The sequence below is a fragment of the Pristiophorus japonicus genome, chromosome 18 (genome assembly GCF_044704955.1).
Source record: "Pristiophorus japonicus isolate sPriJap1 chromosome 18, sPriJap1.hap1, whole genome shotgun sequence".
NCBI classification, from domain to species: Eukaryota; Metazoa; Chordata; class Chondrichthyes; family Pristiophoridae; genus Pristiophorus; species Pristiophorus japonicus.
Window position 1 is genome coordinate 88,026,860 of NC_091994.1, and position 26,379 is coordinate 88,053,238.

The window sequence follows — 26,379 nt, forward strand, 5'->3', positions numbered from 1 at the left end:
TTCGGAAAATAAAATGGGCAACAATATTGGCAAACAACAATGTCATTCATTCATAGGCAGTCCCTCAGAATCGAAGAGGACTTGCTTCCACTCTTAACATGAGTTCTTAGGTAGCTGAACAGTCCAATACGAGAACCACAGACTCTCTCACAGGTGGGACAGTCGTTGAGGGAAAGGGTGGGCGGGACTGGTTTGCCGCACACTCTTTCCGCTGCCTGCGCTTGTTTTCTGCATGCTCTCGGCGATGAGACTTGAGGTGCTCAGCGCCCTCCCGGATACACTTCCTCCACTTAGAGCGGTCTCTGGCCAGGAACTCCCAGATGTCAGTGGGGATGTTGCACTTGATCAGGGAGGCTTTGAGCGTGCCCTTGTAACGTTTCCTCTGCCCACCTTTGGCGCGTTTGCCATGAAAGAGTTCAGAGTAGAGCGCTTGCTTTGGGAGTCTTGTGTCAGGCATGTGAACAATGTGGCCCGCCCAGCGGAGCTGATCAAGTGTGGTCAGTGCTTCAATGCTGCAAACAATGTAGAACAGCAATGGGAAACATTTAAAATGGTATTCAACAGAATATTCAGCTAAAAGGAAAGAACAAACTAAACATTAATGAGACTCCATGGATAAATAAAGCCATAAGGGAACAATTGAGGGTAAGGAAAGAGGCATACATTAAGTACAGAAACAGCAGGGGAGTGCACGATAAGGAAAAACACAAAAAGATTAGGAGAGAAGTAAAAAAAATTAGGAAGGCAAAGGGAACTATGAAATTAAATCATCAAGGAACATAAAATAGTAAAATATTTTACAGGCCCCCAATAAAAAAAGGTTGGGATGGGAATAGGGCCATTAAGGGATAGACAGGATAATACCACAGGCAACGAGAGAAATGGCAGAAATATTAAATAATTTTGCTTCAATATTTACCAGGGAGATAGAACAGGTGGACATGACATTGGATGAGGAGATTAGTAATGAGATAAGTACATTAAAAAAAAAGAGGGGATATATTAAATAAACTAAATCAAACTCAGAGAATACAACCCCTGGTACAGATGGATTGCATCCACACATTTTAGAAGAATCTAGGGAAGAGATAACAGAGGCATTACTACACATTTAATAATTTGTTAGAAAAAGGTGTAGTGCAGAGGACTGGTGGATAGCTGACATAATACCCACATTTAAGCAGGGGGATAGAACTGGTCCAGGGAATTATAGACCTGTCAGCTTAACATCGGTGCTTGGAAAAATAATGGAATCCCTACTAAAAAGGAGAAAATAGAACATCTAGAAACCAAAAATATAATAATGAATAACCAGCATGGGTTTCAAAAGGGAAAGTCTTGCTTGGCCAACCGCATTGAATTTTTTGAAGAAGCAACAGAGTAATGCAGTAGATATAATTTATCTAGTATTCAAAAGGGCTTCGATAAGGTACCCCATAATAGGCTGATGAACAAGGTCAGAGAATGCGGAGTGAGGGGACAAGTAGCAGTATTGATAGGTAACTGGCTTCAAAACAGAAAGCAGAGAGTAGGGGTAAAAAGTAGCTATTCACAGTGGCAGGTGGTGTGTAGTGGTGTTCTGCAAGGATCGGTGCTGGGACCACTGTTGTTCACAATTTATATTAACGATTTAGACTTCGGAATCAAAGCACAATTGCACATCTCATCTTTCCAACCTGCCCAATGCATCTACCCAAACGCCATCCCAAACCACCTTTGGCACATTAAATATTCTAAGTTCGCTTCACTGAATTCAGACACAGCAATGCATACAGAAATGCAAACACGAGAAATCAAATAAAAACAGAATCAGTCAGCATCTCAAAAGATAGGTTAACCTATCAGAATCGTTTAGCGTTCTTACAAAGAGTATACACCCAAAATGTAAATCTTTTTATCCCTCTTTTCAGCTGCTTCAGACCTGCTGAGCATGGACATACAGTGGGCTCAATCCGAGAGCAAAGAAATAAAGGCTTCAAACCAAGGCAAGGAGGAAATAAGACGGTTCAGTTAATCTGAAGGTCTGAAATATGGCAGAAAGAGCTGAGTGGGTTTCCTATACCTACATTCTTGGATTCCTTTTTAAATCTCTCTCACTCTGTTCTACCAGTCACAGAAATAACATAATGGAATCAGAGGATAACGGCCCCGTTTACTTTAAGAAACTTTCCTCAAATCAGACAAAGAGCAAAACACACCAAAAATAAGGCCAAACCGTTGAGGCTAAACTTATAAAATTTTACTCAAAATATAGTTAACTTTGCCAGTCAGTTATAAACAGAAGTTGTACAGATCATGTTCAGCACTCACAAACCAGAACTTTCCTTTTGCTGAATGCTGTAAGAAAATGCTGCTTCAAGGGGTCCAGATGATTTTGCAGGATAAAATATAACATTAAAAAAAGGAAAGCAGTAGCAAAAGCATCTATTTGTTGATAAAGATGTCATACAGGCAATTAAAACAGTATTTGCACATCTTTCCCAGCCTTCCTGCAAATAGAAAGGACTATAATAAATTCAACCAAAAAACAGCAGCTGTTAACACTGAATCCCACAAACGTTACATTGTGTGTACATTGCCAGTAAATAAAGACGAAATACAGTGATAGACATCTTACCCGACAATAACCTGCTAGTCAACACAATCAAGAATAAGTTACTTTAAATTGTGTGATTGGTATCTAGCAGTTGTTTACATCACTAACCAAATGGCACACAGGAATGTGCCATTTCCACTGATTGAGTGCAACCGCATGCAAGAACCTGATAGACACTTCACCGAATAAGCATTTTGCAAGCTTAAAAGGGCAGTTTCTTCATAAAGTGCTCCAAGAAACTTTGTTTTCATTTGGCGACAGAGAAGTAATTCTGATCGAGTGACCCACTAAAAACATTTGCAGATCTTTCTCTTTCAGACACTGACTAACTGCATTTCCAGGGTTTCAGGAGACATACAATTTTTGTTGCAACAAGGTCACAGATGAGTGATGCAATTTGTCCTTGCATCATATGCCCAAATGAAACATTTACCGAACATTTTTTCATGGTGAGGACACCCTTTAAAAACACCCAAACTATACTGCACAATTTATAAATGAAAACCAGTAAGTTGAACCTGTTCAATAAATCTCAGGATCCAAGTGAAGCCCCTCAGGCTCCTGAAATGCACAACTGTCTCATCTAAGTGCAGCCAAAGCTGCAAATGACCATCTTTTCCAGTCAAGCACTGATTTGACAACTGCAAGAGTGCAGCATAACCACCCGTCTGTATCCACCAGGTCTTTCAAACCCTCAAAAAGATCCGAATGAATGGACAGTATTTGTTTTTTGCAAACAAAATCTATATATGCCACATGCAATGGGTCAGGTGAAAGCTGCTGCAGGCATACCAAATGGTGCCAGCATTTACAACTAAGGTGCAAGCTTAATAACCAAACCACAAACCCATGTAAACTAAGCCTGGGCTCTTAACCCCTTCCTTCTGAGACAGGGCAACTCTAAAATGAGTCATGTTCCCAGAATAGCAGCAGGACTGACTTGCTGACTTGGAAATCTTCAAGGGGGAACCGGGAGGTGCTGGAAGAAGGATGATGTTATTTTGCTAAAGTTATGAAAAATGAACTGCATCAATTGCAATAAAGCAGCATACTTCCAGAATAACCCTCATTATACAAGTGTAGCAACAAACATACATGCCACTTGTGAACCTTGCTGGTTTGACATGCATCATTGGTCCTTTTGCTGGCCTACATACTCAGCTTTAAAGAACCACTACAGTATCACATCAGGGAAACAATTTTAGATTTAGAACATTAACATTTTTAGTTCATGTACTTACTCACAAATTAGGATCAGACATATTGATTGCACTAAGCCAATAGTATAAAACTGAAGGAAGTGTGTACAGAAGCCATTTTGTACATTATAATGAGAGCCTTTCTGCAAAACCCTGGAATCATTCAGTGGTCTAAGCTTATGTTTCAGACTAGTTTGTAAACGTTTTCATTTTTTGTTCTCCTCTCCCTCCCCATTTCTCTTTCTGTTCCCTCCTATCTGCCGAGTCAGGAGTGCGATAGAGTTTAGTTCTCAGCCATACAAGTGCATTCTATACAACACCTCAAATAATTCCCCAGGATGTTCGCTTGATTGATGTGGGCTGCCTGGCAAGTTCGACCTTTCTCTGACAGACTACACGAGTGGCATGTCATACTTTGTAAAAAAATGAACATGATCAGACTGGGAACCCAATACATCGGTCAAGAACCAGTATTTCAGCATCTTGGATACTGGGCTGGTTTCTTGGCATTTTCTTCCATGTACACTGACCACTGTGCAATGGAAATCATGAGCCCCTTTATATTACTATTGCTCACTAACTGAACCCATCAAACATACCACTATCTACATGACCTGCTGTCATAGTGACAACCAGAATGTTTGAAGAGGTCCATTCTACAAATCCTCTCCTTACATTTAGCAATCATCCTATCGACCTGTTTGCCTGATGAGGGCAGATGTGGTACTCTTTCATTAGCCATTTTGCTTTGCATTCAGATGTAGTAGCCCAGTAACTATGTTAAGACTACCGGCCAATTCTGTATAATTCCAAGTTCCAGTCACAACATTCTCTGCAGAATTAAAGGTATTGGCAAGTGACACTGTTTAAGCGCAACTCCTCATAATGCAGTCCTTCAAGAAGTTAATGGGCTGTATTGTGCCAACCTTCTTACTAGGGACAAGGTGATTGCTAACATTGAGGGGGGGCAGGGGAGGAAGTGGGTAGTGAAAAAGGGACAGTGTCAATTTTACATTTAAATGAGGAACCACTCAGGTCTTCCTCAGCAAACATGGTAAGCCATTCCTTCAAGTTGCATTCTTCCATACATTAGAAAAGGGACACAACAGAATGTTATTTAAAAATAAAGATACTTGGGTGCAAGTAAAAAGCTGCAATGTAACTGAGGGGTTCCAATATTTTTTTTTTAAAGTAACTTCCTCCCAACTCCAAGTTATATGGCTACCCATCACACAGAAATTTTGCAATATATAGTTTTGTTGTTCAAGCTTCTGCAATGCCAATAAGAATCGCAGAAGGACACTTAGTGCCCCTCGTGACATTATTGAAGGTCTCAGTATTTCTAGATTACAAATTCCATCCACATGTATTACATTTCATTATAACTCGTTTCACACAATTCAGATGCAAGTTGTCTTGGGACTCAAATATAAAACCTTTAAGTAAACGTTAAGTATGAATTTCAAATTTACTTGTCTACTTCCTAGCAAAAACCACAGGGAAAGTAACCTCTGAACCAACTATTTCCAGAGTAAAACCAAGAGTAAAACCAAGTTACTTGGAATGCTGGAACATCATCAATATCAGGCTGAGAGCCTGAATCAACTTGGTGATTAAATTAAATCTTTATGGGAAATAAAGAAACTTTTCATGAAAAAAAATGCACAAACTGTGATCTCCAAAAGACTGGTAAAAATACAGTAATCTGATATAACCAAAGTGGCCCTGATTAAGAATTTTTAAAAAATGGCCCACATCTCAAAGGCCTGGAACACAGTTCAGGGCATGAAGCTGCCCTCGTCTGTTCACCAACCAGCAAGCTGATCTCTCTCTTGGAACAGGAGCCTTTCACAAGGCTTGAAATGTACCTGCACCACTTTTGCATCTCTGCAATTATTTAATGTTTGATTTTGTGGTATCTGTGGCAGCGAACAGGCATAGTAAAAGGACAGCAGTTTCCACCAGAAGCCAGTTTTCTGCAAATTGACACACCCCTCATTTACTGTGCAGCTCCGTGTATAACTAAGTCTTGACTTATCACTTGATAATTATCCTTTATACACTGGCTCCCATAAATATTTTACTGGCCAATTGAGTACAGAGCAGGTCCAGTGACTGCATTATGGCTTGATTATTGTCAACATTGTCTTATATTGTTCATGTCACTGATTTTTATAACACACCCTTTCTTATAGGTCAAACCATACCATTGAAAAAGGAAGATTCCTGAAATTCTGGATGGTACTGCAAGTTGGCAATGCCAACTCTACCATTCGCAAGTTTGTGATAACAATTCCAAACATTGTAAGAGCCTGATCGCAGCAAAGCTGTCTGGGAAGATGAAGGGCAAGAACCAGGTTTTAGCCCTATTGAAGGGGAGGCAGGACTGTCATTCTGCAGTCTCTGAATCAGCAGAGATCAAAACATCAACAATTTCATACGGCAGGCCAATCTTTGTGCAGACTTACATTTCATTTAGGACTTTCTCCACGCTTTGACAAAGACCCCGTAACATTCAGGCAAAGGAAACAAGATTCACATCTCAGCGCATTCAGAAGTCGCACTGAGCTTTACTGGGCAGGCAGTTTCACCAACCCATCCCCAGCCTTTTTATCTGCATCCCATCCACAACTCCCACTGATCTATTAAATTAGCTGAAACTGGTCTTTAACCATTGCCCTGTCTGCAATTGTGCTGAGCTGCATCCTGATTTTGTTCAGTACACCAAATTCAGTATCTGTGGTTGTTGCTTATGTTTTGCTGATAAATGGATATAGAGCGCAATGTTCTTCAAGCCCATTTTGATTCCTCCAGTCCAAGTAAACTGAACATGGCACCTCTTCCAGAGTCCTGTTCACAAGACTAGTTTTGACTTTGTCACTTTATTTCATTCTGTCTGTACAATACCAGTGTTTGCAAACACATTACTTCTCCTCGGCAATGACCAAGTCCAACAGACCCCACAAACACCAGAATGTTGCACAATGCATTTCATACCAGTGCTAGCTTTCTGCTGTAATCTACTATAGGTTTGCTCTATTTGTAAACTAGTTTTTTTTTGGCTTACCATTAGACACTAGGGCTTTGAAATCAATAACTGCAAGAAACAAAACCAGCGCTTGATAAAAAAAACACTAGTCGCCTGATTGTAATTCTGGCTGGGAAATATAAAACTATTACTTGCTCAATGAATCCAACTGTGCTTTTAGATACATAAATAATTGTACCTTTCTCTTTTTGTAGAGATATAAATCCCCCAGTCCAGTAGTTCTCTTAAATTTTCCACCTTCACCTTTCCTCACCTGAAGGCATTTACTTAGGCTTGGGTACAGTTCCACAGGCAGTACCGTATCTAAGTGACGTGCAAGCAGGACAATGTGCACCAGGTTATTTGACTGGGGGGCAGTGGCAAGGAGGGGGGGGGGGGGGGGGGGGGAGATAGAGAACCAAAAAGAAAAGTCAGCAGGATTACAACTGATGCCATGCCCATTTTTAATGGTCACTGAATAACCATCCAGAGCTAAAACCCCGGCCGGGCTTACACCTCCTATGCCATGGGCACAAAGACCACTTAGAGCCACCACTACCATGGCTTGTATACCACATCACACAGCATATTAACCTGCAGAACCAGTGGGGAACCAGCCATTTTATCTTTTACAGAACAAATATATTCTGAAGAGCCACAGGCAATCGTTTCAGTTATGCCAGGTTCATGAAAACCAGAGATCAGGTTGAGTGCCTGTCCATTGATCAGCTGACATGCCAAGTTGCGTGAAAACATATCAATGTACTGACTAACAACTCAAACCTGGGAAGAAGTTACACAGGCAAATAAAAACAGAATACATTAGCTTAGAATTTAACACAACTGCTGGGGAATCACTTTGAATATTGCTCGTTATAAAAGTTTAAAATACTTCGAGGGCCTGATATTTTGCAATTTTCGTCATGACTATTTAACAGCGTTTGAAGCCTATTCAACCCCAGTCCAAATCAATTGAGCCATGTTTTATGCCCCAGTCAAATAATCTGATGGCTGGCGTATTGCGAGGCTATGCTAGCAGCTGTATAGGAGTGAGGCGGCTAATATTTTTTCCAAGCACCGGTTGAAATGTACCAAGCTTCATCAATTAATCACCCCCCCCCCTCCCCACACACACGCACACAAAAAAGCAGTATTTTGTTCGCAGGCAGACAGATATACAGAATGCACATGTACACAAATACATACACGTGCGCATGTGCGCAAACAAGACAGATGGCTGCATCAGCTCGCGGTGAGCAATACAAAAGGAAATTACATACGTGCCCTTTTAACATAGATGGACCTAGAAACAGCTTTTTTTTTTTGAAATTCTAGAAAATAAAGGCGTTGCCTTGAAAAATACTAAGAGTATGTACTAGTGATGGGCAATAACTGCAACACCTCGCTTTAGTGTCATACAGCAGGGCGCAGAACGCACACAACCACCAGAAGGGAGACACAAACAATACCAAAACCATGGGCTCCACTACTTAGCCTCAAACCTTTCAGCTTCTCTATGGAACATATAATTTGATTGGAACCATTTTATTTCCCTTTTTTAAAAACAATGACATTTATTTGTCCTTCTCGGTTCCTCCTATTCCTCCCCTTCATAAAACTGGGGAGGGTTCCAGGTTGAACAAGTTGAAAGCCTTCCCAGTTTCTGGCAGTGCTAACTGCTCCACACTGACCACAATGGGAGCAGCATTAACTACAGGCATGGCCTTTGCCAAAACATCCTCTTTTACAAAGAGATGTTCTACTACTGCAAGTTATACCTATCCTGCAGGTTATACCAAAAACCAACACGCACAAAGCATGGCTGGCGAATTTGAGCATAAGGCAGTGCTGGAATAAGATTACGTGACCACAGCATTATGCAGCTAGCACCTTAAGTGCTACCCTAATGGGCCATACTTTTAATCTCACCACCGTATTCGTTTTTGATGTAAAAATAAATCCTGGTGGTCAACAGGCATCTGGCCATTGGAGCTAACCACATTCAGGTGGGTGAGATACAGTAACATTCACGGCCACTATTAGAGCTTTTCTCTTTTCCCACCCCCACCCCTCCTTCACTAGTTTTCCGTTAACCAACGGACTTGCTCTCTTACTATGGGTGGGAGGACAGGAATCTGACAGAACTTGGCTGTGCAACAGACCACTTGCACTACCGAACACAACTGCTGCACACCTCTTGGTCTGCTGCACCAACCAGCCCAAGCCTGTTCTCCATATTCCTTTTGTGGCCCATTTTATGCTCTTATCTTGTTTCTCCAGATAGATGTTTTGAAAACATTTATTTTAAATACAGCCTACAATAAATAGCTAAAGATGAGCCAACTTTAAAATGGGTGCATTTTTGATGCGGTTTTTGACATACTTCGCATATTAAGATAATTACCCTTGAACGACTATTCTGTGACATTGGGTCAGATGGGAAGAAACCAAAACAATCCTGTGAAGTGTGGGATGAGAAAAGACAGACAGCACCCATCACTAATACATAGTCAAACTCTTTTCTGAAATTAAAAGATAAACTATTGAACATTCTTAAACGGTATTATTGCTGGAGCAAATTTCTGGTTAGAAATGGCACACAATGTATTCTTGGCCAGTCTGATTGCAAGAAACCTCCCCTTCATGGTTTCCTTGGAGAGCTCACAGCAGTGTGCCAACCACAGTGGGCGGAGCAGGGGTCACAGTGCGAAAGGAGAAAGGTCACAGTGGGCGGACCAAAGGGAATCACAGTGCGAGAAGCAGACCAGGTCCTCTGCTTGAGTCCGTTTTCTCTGTCCAACACTGCACGCTCGGTCATGGAGAGTTCGGTTTAACAAAGCGCGCTCGATGGCCCACGTTTTATCTGCGCTGTTTGAAGCCTTGTGTACCATCAGGGCCCAGGGGCTGTCGAATTACACTGCTCTGCTGCCTGGTCTCCTCCAACTGGGTGATCCTGGTTGGCCTGAAAAATAAAGACAATTAGCTTTAGCAAAAGAAAGTGTCAGGTTAAAAAGAAAAGACTTTGTAATGTAGGAAACGCGGCAGCCAATTTGTGCACAAGCAAGCTCCCACAAACAGCAATGTGATAATGACCAGATAATGTTTTTTTTTTGTTGATTGAGGGATAAATATTGACTAGGACATCAGGGTAACTCCCCTGCTCCTCTTCGAAATAGTGCCATGGGATCTTTTACGTCCACTTGAGAGAGCAGATGGGGTCTCTGTTTACCATCTCATCCGAAAGACGGCACCTCCGACAGTGCAGTGATCCCTCTGCACCGCACTGGAGTGTCAGCCTAGATTTTTTTGTGCTCAAATCCTTGGGAGTGGGACTTGAACACATAACCATCTGACTCAGAGGAGTGTGTGCTACCTACAGAGCCACAGCTGACACTGTTGTGAATGTAAAGTTCTTACTTGTGCATACTGTTACAAATAGGATTCTGAAAGTAGAAGACCAGATTGTCATTTTCAATATTTAAGAATAATTTTGAGATTATATTTATCCCAAAAGGATTGAGGGTCGGAAGCTGATATGTCCCTGAATGCTTTAAGCATGCGGTTAACACGTGGATATGATCTAGCACCCCAAGTGTGTCAGCAATACAGATTAACAAATGCAAATAACCTGGACACCATCCAATAATTTCGACAGTGTCCAAATAGAACATCAACTGGCTTTATAATTCCATCGTAGTTATCTAGATGAGTTGAAACAGTTTCCTCTCTCCCAAAAATCTCTAAGGTTTCTCTGTGGAGCTTCTTTATCAAATCAAGGATCAGGAAGATGTTTTTGAAATGCTTACTCTAAATACAACACGAGAGATGATACAACCTTAAAAAAAGGAGGCATTTTTGATGAAACATCAACACAGACAACCTCCTGAAGCATGCAGGAAAATTTACATTAGTGTAATCTGTTTTCAGAGCAACCACAAGCTTCATCTCCCATTTCAATTGTTTGTGCTAAAACAGAGCAAACCTCTCGAGAACGTGCCGCAAACCCTTGCTCACTGCTACAGATCAAATTTAGCCGACAAGGAAGGCCAGTTAGCTCAATTCGTCAGAGCACAGTGCTAATAACATTAAGGTCGTGGGTTCGATCTCTGTATGGGACATTAACCAAGTGTAATGTATCCAAGTTTGCTGACGATACAAAGCTAGGTGGAAAAATAAGCTGTGAGGAGAACAAAGAGTCTGCAAAGGGATATAGATAGATGAAGTGAGTGGGCAGTAAGATGGCAGATGGAGTATAAATGTAGGGAATTGAGAGATTATTCACTTTGGTAGGAAGAATAGAAAACAGAATATTTTTTAAAATGGTGAGATACCTTTAAATGTTGGTTTTCAGAGAGATTTGCGTGTCCTCATGTAAGAAACACAGAAAGCTAGCATGCAGGTACAGCAAGCAATAAGGAAGGCAAATAAGACATTGTCCTTTATTGCAAGAGGGTTGGAGTATAAGAGCAAGGAAGTCTTGCTACAATTGTACAGGGCCTTGGTGAGACCACACCTGGAGTACTGTACACAGTTTTGGTCTCCTTATCTGAGGAAGGGTATATTTGCCTTGGAGGCAGTGCAGCAGAGGTTCACTAGATTGATTCCTGGGATGAGAGGGCTGTCTTATGATGAGAAATTGTGTAGAATGGGCCTATACTCGCTGGAGTTTTGGAGAATGAGAGATGATCTCATTGAAACATACAAGATTCTGAAGGGGATTGACAGGGTAGATGCTCAGAGCTTCTGAGACCCTGGCTGGAGTGTCTAGAACTAGAGGACACAGGATAAGGGGAAGACCATTTAAGTCAGAGATAAGGAGGAATTTCTTCATTCAGAGTGTTGTGAATCTTTGGAATTCTCTGCCTCAGAGGGCTGTGGATGCTGAGTCTGAGTATATTCAAGGCTGAAATAGATTTTGGGTGCTGGGGAATCAAGGGATATGGAGATCGGTCAGGAAAATGGAGTTGAAGTCAATGATCAGCCATGATCTTATTGAATGGTGGAGCAGGCTCGTGGGACCGTATGGCCTACTCCTGCTCCCATTTCTTATGGTAAGATCATTAAAAAAATTCAGACCAAGCGCAAATCTATACCAAGCAAAAGATGAAAAACAGGAAGATATCCAGCTTGAAGGGTCTTCATTCTTTAGACAAAATATCTCCCACATATCAAAAGGTATCTGATCTTGCAGTACCCAAATGTAGTCTCATTCTGGAAGAAACCAGACAAGAACAGCCTGTCCAATTGCTGTATATTTATAGATATATCCCTAGGCCTAGCAGAACGGCTTTCAATATGATACAGAATTTCCATGTCCAAGCTGATGCAAGTAGTACACACTGGTCGACATGTCTTATAAAAAGGAACAAAAATCACCCAACTTTACAAACTAGTTCTGTCAACACAAGTTTCTTCTACCTTCTACATGCACAATTGGTGCCCCATTTCTGATCCACAAAGGTGTTGGGGTAAAAAGATAGGAGTAGCAATTGCGCGTCACAGATGTAATTCTCAAATCATGTAGGGAGGATCTAGCCAAACCTAGCATGGCTTATTAACCATACGAGTGTCTGAAGTAAACCAACTGACCTCACAGCTAGCAGTTCCAGCACAGCTACTTGGCAAAGTACCAGAGAGTTCCCCCCCAGCAAGGAGTTCATGGCTTCAGGAGACAAGGGATTTTCTAGCTTATTGCTACACCAGATATTGCCTTTATCCACTGGGGGGAGCCCAGAAGGAATATTTCTGAATGCTGACCTTTTTCCTCAGATGAAGGAAGATCTTGGAAACATGAGTAGCAGAGTCACAATCAGGCTGCATTTCATCCCAGAACTGCCTCCATACTGACAGGCTCGTCACCAGCCAATACAATGGAAATGACCAAACTCTGATCATAAAGTCAAAGAATGGTGTTGCAGCACCATGGATGCCTAGTCACTAAAGAATTCAATTAATGTCTTTCCCAGACACGAGAATGGTTGACACAAGCAAGGAAAAACTTAACCAATGACCTTGAATGTCTCTGGTCTTCAGACCCTTGGTTAGCTGCAGCCATGTACAATCAAATGCAGTACCAGTCACTGTAGAATGGCTTGAAATGTGATACTAGCCACTGGTAAATTTTGTCCATTGTAGGAGCAGTGACATGTGGAGGAAACCTTTCTCAGTCCCATGTCTCCTTTCAGTTCAGCAGCCCTGCCGGATGGAATTCAAGAATTCTCTGGGTACGTGGAAGCACAAACTCGCATTGTGCAACATGACAACCAAGTGTGACAGGACCAGTTTGGTGCTACATTAGTAGACTTGTATCCCAATGAATGACTAAATGGCTGATGGACTGTAAATGGACCAAAAACATACCGCAGAGAACTTTGGAATTTTAGCCACTGGGTAAAGGCTGCTCCCCAGGCCCTGTCATTTACCTGTCTGGATTGGTTTTATCCTCTTCTTCAGGACTCGCGCTCCCCAGGATCCGTTTCCGTGCCTCTGCGTATTCAGCTTCTCTCTGGGCCAGTGACTTGACTTGTGGAGGAGGTCGCGTAGCAGAGTGCGGCGTGCTGACCACCCCGTTACTTGTCGGTCTCTTTAGAATGCGGATCTGTGGAGTGCAGGGCGTTGGGTGGAGGTCATCCTGTATGACGATGGGAACTTTAGGCGCCAGCTTTGATTTCCTGTTTAAATATAAAACAGAATTAAGATGGACTTTCTGGAATTCCCCTGCCCAAATGCTTTGTCAAACACAAAAAGGAAGCAGCGTACACAGATCAAGAATGGATTGTGGTGGAACTTGAAGGCGAGCTACGCTGTGAAACAAAGGCTGTGGTAATGCTCAGCGGGGAAGAGGCGACACGGTGCACTGGTGGTTACCCACCAGCAGGCTGTGCATCTACCCTTCTCGTCAGGCTAGGCCAGAGAGAGAATTAAAAAACTGCCATAACAAAAAAGCCAGGCCTCTCCAAATGGTTAGCGGGTATATTTACAGGATATTGATGTTGAGGCAGATTCAGAAGGTCCCTGGTCTGTGCTGAGCCTGCCAATCAGCAACATAATTTAATCTATCTGTTCCAACTTTCCAAAATCCAATGGAAATGCCAGGTTCTGGACCATGTTTAATACACCTCCAACCTCAGATCCGTGCCATTTCTTCCTTTTCATCATTAATGAACAATAACGGTCAGAAAAAGACAATTTGATCCATCTAGCCTGTCCCACACAAAAAGCTAGTGAATCCCATGATATGTACTCCCAACCCCACCCAGATCCATGTGATCTCCTGATTACAAAGTGATTAACTCATTTATTGGTAGCAGCCATTAACTGCTAGGCAGCGGGGGGGGGGGGGGGGGGAAATCATAAACAGTCAAACCACTTGTTATAACTGGTCGCAGACTTTTTAGTGAAACGTTGTGATTAAAAGTAGTTCTCAGCCGGGGAATGAACATGTCTTGTTTTGCAATATAGGGGTCACTCATGGCAAGTTGGATACACTTTTATAAAGGACAGCAGTGTCACACCATGAAATGCAGAATTACATGCTGCTCAGGTGAAACCATGTCCTTTTGATTAAACACACAAGCACTATTAAGTAAACACGGGGTGAGATCAAAGTTTAATTGCTCTTCAGGCTGCAGAATCCTAACTTCCTTTAAATTTCCTTAAAGTATGACTGTAAACTCAGACAGAGGGTACAGATATTCTGGCTCTTCTGCCAATTAAGATTTTTCAATTGCTGAAGACTGTATCTGCCTTCACCTGGAATATACAATATGCTATGTAGGTCACACTCCTTATTTGGACATCACTATTCAGCGACTCACATCTGCAGCCATGCACTTCTATCCCAAAAGGACACGAGGTCACCCATCTCAGGCCAGGGTGCTACATTTATCTAAATATTTTCAACACAAAGTAATCTAGCTCCTTTGATGCATGATTTCCATACATTTTCCTTCTCCTTTTAATTTCTCATCCCAACCTCTCATCCTCTAAAATGACTGGAATAATACTGTGACAAGTTCAACGAGCATTGGAGACCTTCCAGCACCTCGGCAAAATTGTCATTCTTAGTGTGCGCGTCTCGCAGTAAATCTAAGCAGGCTGTTCCCTCTTTCCTCTCACTCCCATCCCCATAACAAAATCCAACAGCCAAGTCCAGTTCTCTCTTCTGGTCAATTTATAGCACACATTTTCAACCTGGGATCCCCAGGGATCAACAAGATGTCCACCCGTTACATTTCTGCATTTGTTGATTTACTCATGTTGCTGTATACTAAGAATAATTGTCTGCAATTTTTCAGCACTATTTTCTTTTGGATAATGAACTATCTTTTGGAAATGGGGACAGGAGTCGATTGTTATCGGCAGGCTTTCCTCCACAGAGAAGTTTGAAAGGCACTGACTCAGCAGACGTGGAGATGATCACTGGATAATGATCAGGATCAGAAATCACCGACAATGTTTTTGATTCCAAAAATGTAGGGTTTTTAAAAAATAAAATTAAAAATATCCCTGTTTGACTTTTCTCAGGTTGGAACTTCTATTACCACTGCCATTCGTTTAACTATTGTCAATACTAAGGCTGCCATGTTTTGCCATGCAGTTCCACATTGTGCCAGAGATGGAGAGAACCTGGCCCAGAACACAATGGACAAGAATGCATGTATTATTACCTCCCCAGGTCACTGACGGCCATGTTTGTTCAAAAATGTGATTCTTCGGAGTTAATTTATACTTGTGCTGATAAATACTAGTTCCACAATGGGCCTTGCACCATTCCCTACACAAGATCCATAGAATGATGCTAAGTACACTTGCAAGATCACCTCCAAGGTCACACACCATCCTGACACCTTCAAGTTCCCCAAGTCACACACCACTTGGAAATACATCACTGTTCCTTCATCATCGCCGAGTCAAAATCCTGAAACTCCCTCCCTAACAGCACTATGGGACGACCTTCACTTTACAGACTGCAGCGGTTCAAGGCGGCAGCTCGCCACCACCTTCCCAAGACCAATTAGGGATGGGCAATAAATGCTGGCTTTGCCAGCGACACCCACATACCCTGAATGAAGTTTTAAAAAGCACACTCCTCCAAAAAGAAAGGACTTGCATTTATAGTGTCGTATCACTTAGGACTTTCCAATCATTTTACACACACTCAATTACTTTTGAAGTGTCGCAGACATTGGGTAAAAGTGGTAGCCAATTTGCACATAGCTAATCCCACAATCAGCAAATGCAATAAATGCCCAGTTAATCGTTTTTTGGTTGCAGGAGAAGTTGGCAAAGATAATGGAAGAACTCTCTGCTCTTTGAATAGTGCCATGGGATCATTCATGTCCACCTGAAAAGTCGGTTTCATGTCCAAAAGACAACACGGCCACCAATGCAGCACTCCCCAAGTACTTTACTCAATAGTGAGCCCAGATTACGTACTCAAATCCTGGAAGTTGTAACACAACCTTCTGACTCAGGATGCACAATTGCAACAAATCGAGCCAAGCTGATATCTACCTTCTAAGGAAGGTGGGTAGGGCATAAGACAACTTTTGTGGAGAGTTTCATTATCCCTCCATACCCTCAGACCATTACCAGTGAAGGAGAACATACCATCACAAGACAGATAAGTCACCGAAACAAACTAATCACATTCCAATTTAAAACAGTCCCACGCTCTAGAAAAAAAACTTCCAATGGAAGTGTCCAACAAGTGCTGGTATGTAGCAACCAAACGTTTGCAGCCATCTTTCACCCGAGTATCAAAGGCAAAAACAACTTTAAGAACCATTGCACCGGAGCCTAATCCCATCATCACTGTTGGTCCACACATTTCAGCAGGAGTCACGAGATAAATGATCCAAAACACTAACCCATACCGATTTCTCTCATCCCACTCCCAAGCGCAAGTTTGGCCAATTGTAGAGACCCCAACTGCTGCCCAATTTCAGATCAGTGACCCACAAGCTTATTTCAGGAAAATGCTACCGCTCTTAATATCAAGTACTTCAAAGAGGGTGGAAACGACGACCAAAAACATTTGTGCTTCTAGCCATGTATTGCAAGTCCACATCCCCAATCTTGTTCATTTTATACAAAGACAAAACCAGCTGTAGATTCTCTCCTGATAAAACCCAGGTAAAGATAGCAATCATTAATCTTCATATGAACAATATCCCTCACCAAGGGGTTAGTCAACACTACCTGGAATTTTACATTCGGCCCAACAAGTTTTTGTGCTCCACATGCGCCTCCTCCCACCATACTTCATCTTAGCCCATGAACATACCCTATTCCTTTCTCTCTCATGTATCTATCTAGCTTCCCCTTAAATGCATCTACATCGGTCAACTCAACCACTCCATGTGGTAACAATTTCCACATTCTCACCAGTTAAGGAGTAAAGAAATTTCTCCTGAATTCCTTATTGGATTTATTAGTGACTATCTTATATTTATGGCCCTAGTTTTGGACCCCCCCCTCCCAATAAGTAGAAACATGTTCTCTACTTCTATCCTATTGAACCCCTTCAGGTCACCTCTCAATCTCAGGAAAGAGCCCCAGCCTGTTTAGACTTCCTGATAGTTATACCCCCTCAGTTCTGATATCATCTTTGTAAATCTTTTTTGCATTTTCTCCAGTGCTTTTACATCCTTTTTGTAATATGGAGACCAGAACTGTGCACAGTACTCCAAGTGTGGTCTAACCAAGAATCTATACAAATTTAAAATAACTTCTCTGTATTTGAATGTTATTGCTCTAGAAATGAACCCCAGTGCTTTGTTTGCATGTTTATGGCTCTGTTAACCCATGTTGTTACTTTTACTGATTGGGGAATCTGTACCCCCAGATCCCTTTGCGAATCTACCCCATTTAGACTTATCCTCCGAGGAGTATGTGACCTCTTTTATTCCTCCTACCAAAAGGCAACACCTCACACTTATCTATATTGAAATTAATTTGCCACTTAACACCCAGTATGCAAGTCTGTTAACATCGTCTTGTATTTTGTCGCAGTCTTCCTGAGTATTAAACACCCAATTTGGTGTCATTCGCAAATTTTGATATTGTATTTCCAATTCCCAAGTTCAAATCATTTATGCAAACAGTGAACAACAGTGGTCCCAGCAGCAATTCTTGAGGAACACCATTACCCACATTACACCAGTCTGAGAACCTGTCTTCAACCCTTACTTTCTGTTTTGTAGCCAACTTGCTATCCATCCTGCTACTTGTCCTCTGATTCCAAATGCTCTGACCTTAGTCACAAGTCTACTCTGCGCTACCTTATCGAAGGCCCTCTGAAAGTCCATGTATATTACATTACCTTGTCTACTCTTTCTGTTACTGCTTCAAAAAATTCACTAAGGTTGGTTAAGCATGACCTTCGCTTCTGAAATCAGTGCTAACTATTCGTCATTATATTTTTGGTTTCGAGATGATTTTCTGTTACATCTTTCAGTAAAGAATCTAATATCTTTCCTACCACCGACAGGAAGGTAATTGGTCTATAGTTCCCTAAGATTTGTTCCATCTCCCTATTTGAAAACAAGAACATTAGCTGCCCGGCAGTCCACTGAACTAGTGCCGCTGCTATCTCTTCGTTTGAGAGTGTATGTGCAGATGCAAAACATTCAGACCCCCCGTTTTATCCTCTCTAAATTTGTCTAGTTTATCAACTATCTCCCTGCTATCTACTTGAAATGTCTGGATGGCCTTTTTGATCTTTTCTTCTAATGTCATGTCCACCTGGTTAGTCTCCCTGGTAAAATCTGTGGTAAACTAACAACTGCACACAAACAGAAATTAAGCATATTTTAAGCTGTAATTGTAGGGCTGATGTTAGTCAAACTGATCCAGCTTCAACCATAGTCAGTTGCATCATCTGAACCTCTTGCTTACATTACACTCAGCCCTGGAGTTGCTACCTCTGACACCTGTATCGTATGTTATGTCAGTGGCACCAGCAATTTGCTCTACCCTCCCAATCAGCAACAACTCGAAGGCGGCTGTCCAGTTACCAGTATTGTATGCAGATACCAGAGTCAGAAAATTACAATAGTTCTGCTTAGTATTTCCGTTCCTCTAATGTTCTATCTTTCTCTCCAGTAAACACTGACTCATTCAGGGTTATCATTCCACTGGCAGCACCAGCCTTTTGACACGAGTGTAGACAGTGAGCAGAACAGGATATCTAGCTGTGAAGACCACCACAGCCAAGCCTGATCCTGTCCTCTCCGCACTGTATATGTGCAGTATTTCCAGCCCCGACCACTGATAGCAATCAGGCAACTGAACCCTGGCTGATTTTTCACCTCTAGTTCAAATGCAGAACGAAGGCAGTTAAGAGGGAAAGTATATGCTACAGATAAAGCAAACCCAGTACTTCGAAAGCTAGGGAAGCATGATCCCAAAGGACAGCAAATTAAATTAGCAAAATCAAAACATATTAGGAAGAACACCTTTACTCAAAGATGGACAAATGTCTGGAATAATCCTCTAGTTGAGGCAGTTTGAATTAGAGTTGGCTACGATGTTGAGAGAATTAGGCTGCTAGAGGGATGAGCTTTAAGCGGAGTAGCTATTTCGCACCCCTGAATTTGCTCATGTAATGCGGCCCCAGCTAAGATCAGCTATCGCAGCACTGACTAGGGACAGAAACTGGGACTTTCCTCAGTTTTACAGAGTGGGGTACTTACCGGTTGAACCATCAGGGGGAGCCAATAACAAACAATTTTAGTGATTTTTCAGAAATAGTTCTTACTTTTCCTTCTGTTGGATCTTTAGTTTCGCTTCCAACCGTCGATCAATTTCCTGTAAGAAAGGAAACACACACACGCATGTGAGTACACACAAAGGTGTGCTCTGTAAAACAATATTTAGCTGAACACCCAGCCACAGACAAAGATGGACACACAGCCCAGTTATGATCAGTCAAAGTAGATTAGCTGGATTTGAAATACATTAAGTAAACCTGGTAAACATGATGGCAGTGCGAGAACTATCAAAAGAAAAATCTATTCCACCAAATATCGTCCGAGAAACCAGCAGAATAGGCAAATGCCACAAAGTATGTGTTAATTGAAATCGGCACAGCCTACCACCGAAGTGGGGTTTAAAACCATGGCAGATCTGACAAAAGGCAAAATGCTTTTTGATTTATGGCCATTTTAAAATAGAAAATGAAAGAGGTGCTTGGGGGGCGCAAGGATGATGCAGCAGTAGCTGTGTCACTGGGATTGTTTGAACAATGCAGGCCTCCTAAAGGGGAGGGGCAGGACAATCATTTCTCTACCAGAAGTTTGTATGCAAGTGCATTCACACTCCACAACACCACTTCATTCTAAACTTGGATTGTAAATGAATAATGAAGATGTGATCAGACTCCAAAGTGGAGTGGAGTGGGACTTTCTTCTCCAGGGATTCGAACTTGGCTCAGTTTGCGTGTCTGGTCAGGTCCGTAGATTCAGGAGCTGGACTCAGGCTTCATGTGCTCTAACTACAGCCGCACATCAATGCTGTAGACAGTGTAAATGTTCCCTCAAATTACCCATTAGCAGATGTGGCAGAGTCAAACATGTCACTGGGAAAGTCACAGCAGTTTCAGCAAGACAGTAAAAAGACAACACTCAAGTTTAGAACATCATGAATCATTTACAACAGAATTCACTAATGTAACAGCCCATCTGTATCACACTAAAGCAACTACTTTGCATATGTTGGTTATTCAACCATTGGGGGCAAGCCCAATTCTTTCCTTGCTCAATAACCACACGTGCATTGTCCTCTTTATATTTTAGGAGTACATATTGTACACAACCTACCATTAACATTTAATGTTGAAACTTTATAGGGCTGATGAGTACTTATATAAAACAACTATTAAAAATTATTGAATTCAAAGTTTTTCGATCAAACACAGACAAACCAGTCCTAATCAAAACCAGTTCTTCCTCACTAGCCTGCTGCTAACGAGGGAACCCCCTCCCTAGTAAAACCCAAGCACCAACATTAATGACTTTTACAATACAATACATATTTTGTGCAATTTGTATTTAGTTTCCTTCCCTTTCTTGGGTGCAATTCTATAACACAGATAGCCCTCTCGTACATCCCCAAACCACCATTTTTTCATGGCTAACTGGTTTCACTATATGCACTGTGGTTGATGGTTCATTCTCTTTTCCATTAACCTAGTTTCCCCAGGGCTCTGTACTCTCTCTCCCCCACCCACTCACCATCCAACCCTACCCACTCCTGCTGATTCTACTCTACATTCCATTTCTTGCCGATCACACGCCCTCAGTACACTCAACCTCCATTCATCCTGCAGCGCAGTGCCTGAATCACTACATCTTGATTTCCTCAGTATCCTTTGATGAGCAAAGAAAACCGGCTTTATTTTAATTCTTGACAGTTTCTGCTTGACTCTTGCATGCTTAACAGCAGCTCTCATCTTGCCTTTGATGGCTCCACCTCAAGTCTATTTTTATTTGTTCATACTCCAAGCCTCATTATCTCACTAGGTCCCAAATAATAACCAGAGAGAGAAAAACACCAGGGCAGACCTGATGGGCTAAATGGCAGTTTCTGTACGATTACATTCGACGATCTCCTCCACTGCTAAAGCGTCTCCCAAGAAGCTTGGACACAACCTTCATGCCAAACTCTCTTTCTTTCAACAACTCTTTTGTCTCATCTTGGCTCAACTGGTAGCACTCACCTCATGTTCAGAAGATTGTAGGTTCAAGTCCCACTCCAGAACTTGAGCACACAATCCAATATTGACATTCCAGTGCAGCAGAGAAGGAGAAGCTGTATTTTGGAGATTTTGTATTTTGGAGATGCTATCCTTCAGATGAAACATAAAACTCAGGCCCCATCTCACTGTTTTGATGGATGTTAATCCCATGGCACTAGTTGAAGAGCAGGGAGTTCTCCTGGTGTCCTGGCCAAGATCACTCCCTCAACCAACACCAACCACCAAAAACAGATGAACAGGTGATTCATCCAATTGCTATTTGTGGGAACTTGCTGCATACAAATTTGCTGGCACATATGTCTACATAAAAATCACTGCATTTGAGAAAATAGTTAATTGTATGCAAAGCACTTTAGGATGTCTGAAAGGTGAGATAAAGTGAAGTCTTTCTATAAAGTGATTTCTATAAAGTCCATTTTATTCCAGAATAGAATATTGCTCAGTTTAACAAATTTCACACGCTTGGACAGGATACAAGAAAAAGTCTGTGGTTGGATAGGTGACCTATCTTTAACCTCCAGCTATAACTTCTTTCTCTCTTTCCAATGTAACATTTCTGTTTGATTTTAATGGATACTATTATGGTCAGTGATTCCCTGAAACTTTCAATGCGTGTAGGGAAATCAGGAAAAATTTTTAATGAAAAAGCAAAAATACTATAGTTACTGGAACGCAAAGAAAAACAGAAAATACTGGAATCACTGAGCAGGTCAATCAGCATCTCTGGAAAGAATGATCATTTAATGTTTCAGATGTGAACATTTGAAACATTAAATCGTTACTTCTTTCCACAGTTGCTTATTGGCCCAAGAGTATTTCCAGTATTCACTGTTTTTGTTTCATTTTATAACCAGCTATCATCATCTCCTAACACTACACTATCCAGGCTTCACCAACACAACTGAAAATCAAACTGTTCAATCAACCTGCCAGAGTCTAGGTCAAACAGAGTTCTGAATATTCTCGATGCAAGAAATAGGGATATAAATGGATATCTTGTATACAAGAGGAGAAATATATCATTTCTACTTTGGGCTTGCTGAATCGCCCAGTGGGAAACCATAGTGCCATGTTCTGTTTGTATTGAGCCGGTTATGTCTGCAGTTGAAGCTCAATTATCTGCTATAATGAACAATCAAGAATCTCCAAATTACTGTACAACTATTGTGCGTAAAACAATAAATCAAGTGCCCCCTACTAGAGGGGCACTAGAACCGACAAATTAATTACACTTTAGAACAACAACCAAATTAAAATTTGGGTGCTGGGGGTGATGATGCACTCCAGTCCCTCCGGTGCCCACCTCTCATGGAAGGCCACGAGCGGACCGGTGGACACCGCGTGCTCCATCTCCAGGGACACCCTGGCTCGAACGGGCTGAACGACCCCTTCGGTCCAGGCAGCGGGCGGTCAGTTAATGGCCACCTTGGCCAGGCCCAGGAGCAGTCCTACTAGGAGGCCCTCCAACCTGCCCACTCCCCTCCGCACAGCATGTGCAAAGATCAGGAAAATGGGAGCGAAGTGCAGTCAAAATTTGAGCAGCAGCCCCTTCAAACAATGGAATAGGGGCTGCAACCTCGCACATTCAACATATACATGGAACACGGACTCTGTCAGACCGCAGAGATTACAGGCGGCCTGAGAGTCCGTGAACCTACTTAAAAACCTATTGCACTGGACAGCCCCGTGCAACACCGTCCAGGCCAAGTCCCTAATAAATAAAGGGAGGATTGCCACACGGAGTGGGGGCCCCTGCCTCCTCCGGAAGGCAGTCAAGGATGGCAAAGTGGAGAGTGTGCAAGAGCAGCACGTACAGGAATCCCCTCCACGCAGAACTGAAAGGCACGGAGGGGACCAAATTACTGTACAATGCTTTTGCACTGCCTCACCTATCCACACAACTTTGTCCACTCCACAGAAGTCAGCTCTATTACAACTGCCAGCAAGATTCCCTGCAGCAGCATCGAATCACCTAGCTCCAGCCCCGAATTCACTTGGCAACACCAAGTGCCAGACACCCAATCCAACCATTCCCCTAAAGCCAGCAATGGTTCTCCTCCCCAGCTACAGGGACAATTCTAAAGGCAGTATGTGCTCATGTTGGCAGCCTCTACAGCACCAATCTCAGCAGAACTGCCATCTTTAAAACCCAAATGGTGCAATCTCAAGAGTGCATTTAATCAAGCCTGTTCTGCATTGATTTTAAAACAGGCAGCCTCTGCTGAGATCAAAGTTGTGCAGGTGCTGGCAAGATCATTGAAGGTGAGCACATACTACAGTTAACACTGAGTTCTGTAACGAGGGCACCATGATTGCTGTTGGGAGAGCTAAGAGATCAGCTGTCACACCCTAGCTGATCTTTTTGGCAAATCACATTGATCTCTCTATGTGTGAAAATTCTCATGAATAACCAGGGGGCATGAATAATCAATGTGACATTGCACATGAAAACACACTGGCATATTTAACATATTCTCTTCTAGAGATTCTGAACCTTAGAACTCATCTCCCAGTCTTTCCTTTCTGACTGTTTCCAACCTTGACAGTGCCTTTATCCTTCTCCTGGGCTTCTCAATTTAAAAAAAGAGCATTGGCTGCCAATAGCATTAAATGGGCCTGCCATATCATCTGGACCTGAACAGGCTGAGGGAGGGTCTCAATGAGGCTACTGTACTAAAAAAAACTATTATCTGTGTCTTAGATACTGCAGCACCAGTTATGGCTTCCAGAATAGGTTCTAAACTCTGAAGTAATTGAAACCACCTTGCTGAATACTCCAAATTCTATCAGGACCTTAAATTGGCTGTGTAACCACCTCAAATACAAGTCATAAAAATCTATAACTTTCCTGTTTGACAGCAAGTCAAGAGTGGTCACAATTCAAATTGATCTCTCGGAAGAGGCTGTTGAATTTCTCAGTTTAATTATCTTTCCACCAGCAAGAAAACTCCATTCTTATGGATGAAGGATAATTTTATTTTTAATACATTTAAAAAGTAATTAAAGAAATGCATGAGTTTTTAATCAATATTTAAATGATTGTCAATTGCCACCTTCTACTCTGGGCTGGTGAAAATTCAACCGCATTGGAAAACCTTCAGGGTCACAAACTTCATGCAACATCGCTTTATTTACACTGGTGCAAATTAAGCCAAAATACATAATTCCGTGTGCATCAATGTGAAAATAGGTCCAATTCTAAACTATTACAAATTTATTGCACAACTTATCTAGAATGTCTAACCTTTTTCTACCCCTTCTGCATGCTGCTGGGCAGAACTCTGAAGGTGCTCTCTCTCAACAATAATCACGTTTTGGGGGAATTTTTAAAAATGGACTGCTTACATTGTTGTTTTTAAAGGTGTTTGCTGATAAGGCATTTTTGTACTCTTCCCATTGTAGAAACAAAATCTTTGCTCTATTTGGGGGAAAAAGTTCTATAAACTTGTATAATTAAATAATATTGAGGGGAAGAGATAGAAACAAATTCTCAAGAGTTATTTGATTTGGAATCCAGATAACCGAAAGTGTAGACTTCAATTGTCAAGTGAATCCCATAAGTTTTCACTGTAACCTGATTAAAAAATACCCCAAACCCCGCTGCCATCCAACAGCTAAACTCTGCACTAATCTGTTCTGAGATGCGCAGCTTTCTCTTCCAACTATCGTCATTGGAAAAGTCACCACCATTATCCCCTCACCTTTCCCCAAGATAGTGAGGTGGGAGATCAGCCTGCTCACTTTTGGGAGTTGGCAGCAAAGTCCGCGCCTCCCGCTGCAGTGGATACATTACCTCCATCGCTCTGGAATCCGCATCACTCGCTTCCAATACCTTTTCTGGTCATGTTACGGTTCTTAGTCTCCCTTCTGCTGCCAGCGCGGACACCCTGTTGGAGTGTGGCGGTTCCAAGCTATTGCTGGCCTGGGCCCAGGCCTTGCCCTTGCCCCTGCCCCGCTCTCTTGCCCTCTCTCTCTCTCTCTCTCTCTCTCTCGCTCCCTCTCCCTCTCATGCCGCTCCCTCTCCCTCTCATGCCGCTCCCCCTGCTGCCTGCCCCCACACTTGTGGCCGACACTTACTGGGACCCTTTAACTGTTGCATACTCTGCTCCTGCTCAACTCGCGGGGCCCCAACAAAACTATTTAACCGCGTCAACAACCCGCGAGGCCTGTTTTTGAGAAGCCCCAGCCTCCCCGTGGCTTTATCCTCCGCTTCTTACCCCACTATCGGCCGCTTCCTCCCAATTATCCGCGATTTCCTCATCTTCCATTTTAGCTTCTCGGCTCACTCGCCCCCGGCCACACAGCGCACGCGCGAAATCCTCTGTGCGCAGGCGCAAGACACGGTCGGACAAAGGAGCGCAGGCGCCCGACACGGCACCAGGGTGCCCGGGGACAACGGAATCGCGCATGCGCAATTCCGCCCAGTTCGAGTGGAATCGTTCGAGCGTCCCGGCTCGAGCGCATGCGCTCTGGCGGCTGCGGGAAGCCCCGGCTATAGCAATCGATCTGAGAGTGAAAAGATGGCGGCGGCGGGGCCCAGCTAGCCCGAAGCAGCGGCACGGCGAGCGCGACAAACCTCGATAGCAGGCCCGAGAGAGGGCGGGGAAAGCGAGCCGGGACCCGGCAACAGCCCGTGGGGAAAGAGAGGTGAGGGTTAGGCGGGAATGGGGGGCCGGCAGCGCGCTTCGGAAACCGACTGAAGGAAAGGGCACTAGGAGGCAGAGGGGGAGAAGGAGGCCGCGGACTCGCCTCCCGCCGCCATCATGGAGACGAGGCAGGGTCCGCCAGGCGCGCT

General features: G+C 42.8%; 2 protein-coding genes across 2 annotated transcripts in view; one reads left to right on the forward strand and one right to left on the reverse strand.

Moving 5' to 3' along the window:
- Positions 1-2,224: 2,224 nt before the first annotated feature.
- Positions 2,225-26,357, reverse strand: szrd1 (SUZ RNA binding domain containing 1). Its single transcript, XM_070860266.1, has 4 exons — positions 25,802-26,357; positions 19,587-19,636; positions 13,246-13,494; positions 2,225-9,785 (listed from the first exon to the last, which is right to left on the reverse strand). The coding sequence occupies exons 1-4, from the start codon at positions 25,991-25,993 to the stop codon at positions 9,683-9,685; spliced, it is 594 nt and encodes a 197-aa protein (XP_070716367.1). The 5' UTR covers positions 25,994-26,357; the 3' UTR covers positions 2,225-9,682.
- Positions 26,103-26,379, forward strand: part of zbtb17 (zinc finger and BTB domain containing 17) — a 28,949-nt gene continuing 28,672 nt past the window's right edge. Inside the window, exon 1 of the mRNA XM_070860263.1 lies at positions 26,103-26,231. The gene's annotated coding sequence lies outside the window, so the exon portion shown is untranslated. The remainder of the gene's footprint in view (positions 26,232-26,379) is intronic.

Bases quoted from the DNA above. Each gene is read 5' to 3' on its own strand.
- szrd1 (XM_070860266.1), bottom strand. From the start codon at position 25,993: ATGCGCGATTCCGTTGTCCCCGGGCACCCTGGTGCCGTGTCGGGCGCC. The intron at 13,495-19,586 runs GTAAGAACTATT...ATATTTAAACAG, and splicing joins AAGATCCAACAGAAGGAAAA to GAAATCAAAGCTGGCGCCTA. The intron at 9,786-13,245 runs GTAAATGACAGG...TTTATTTTTCAG, and splicing joins GATAAAACCAATCCAGACAG to GCCAACCAGGATCACCCAGT.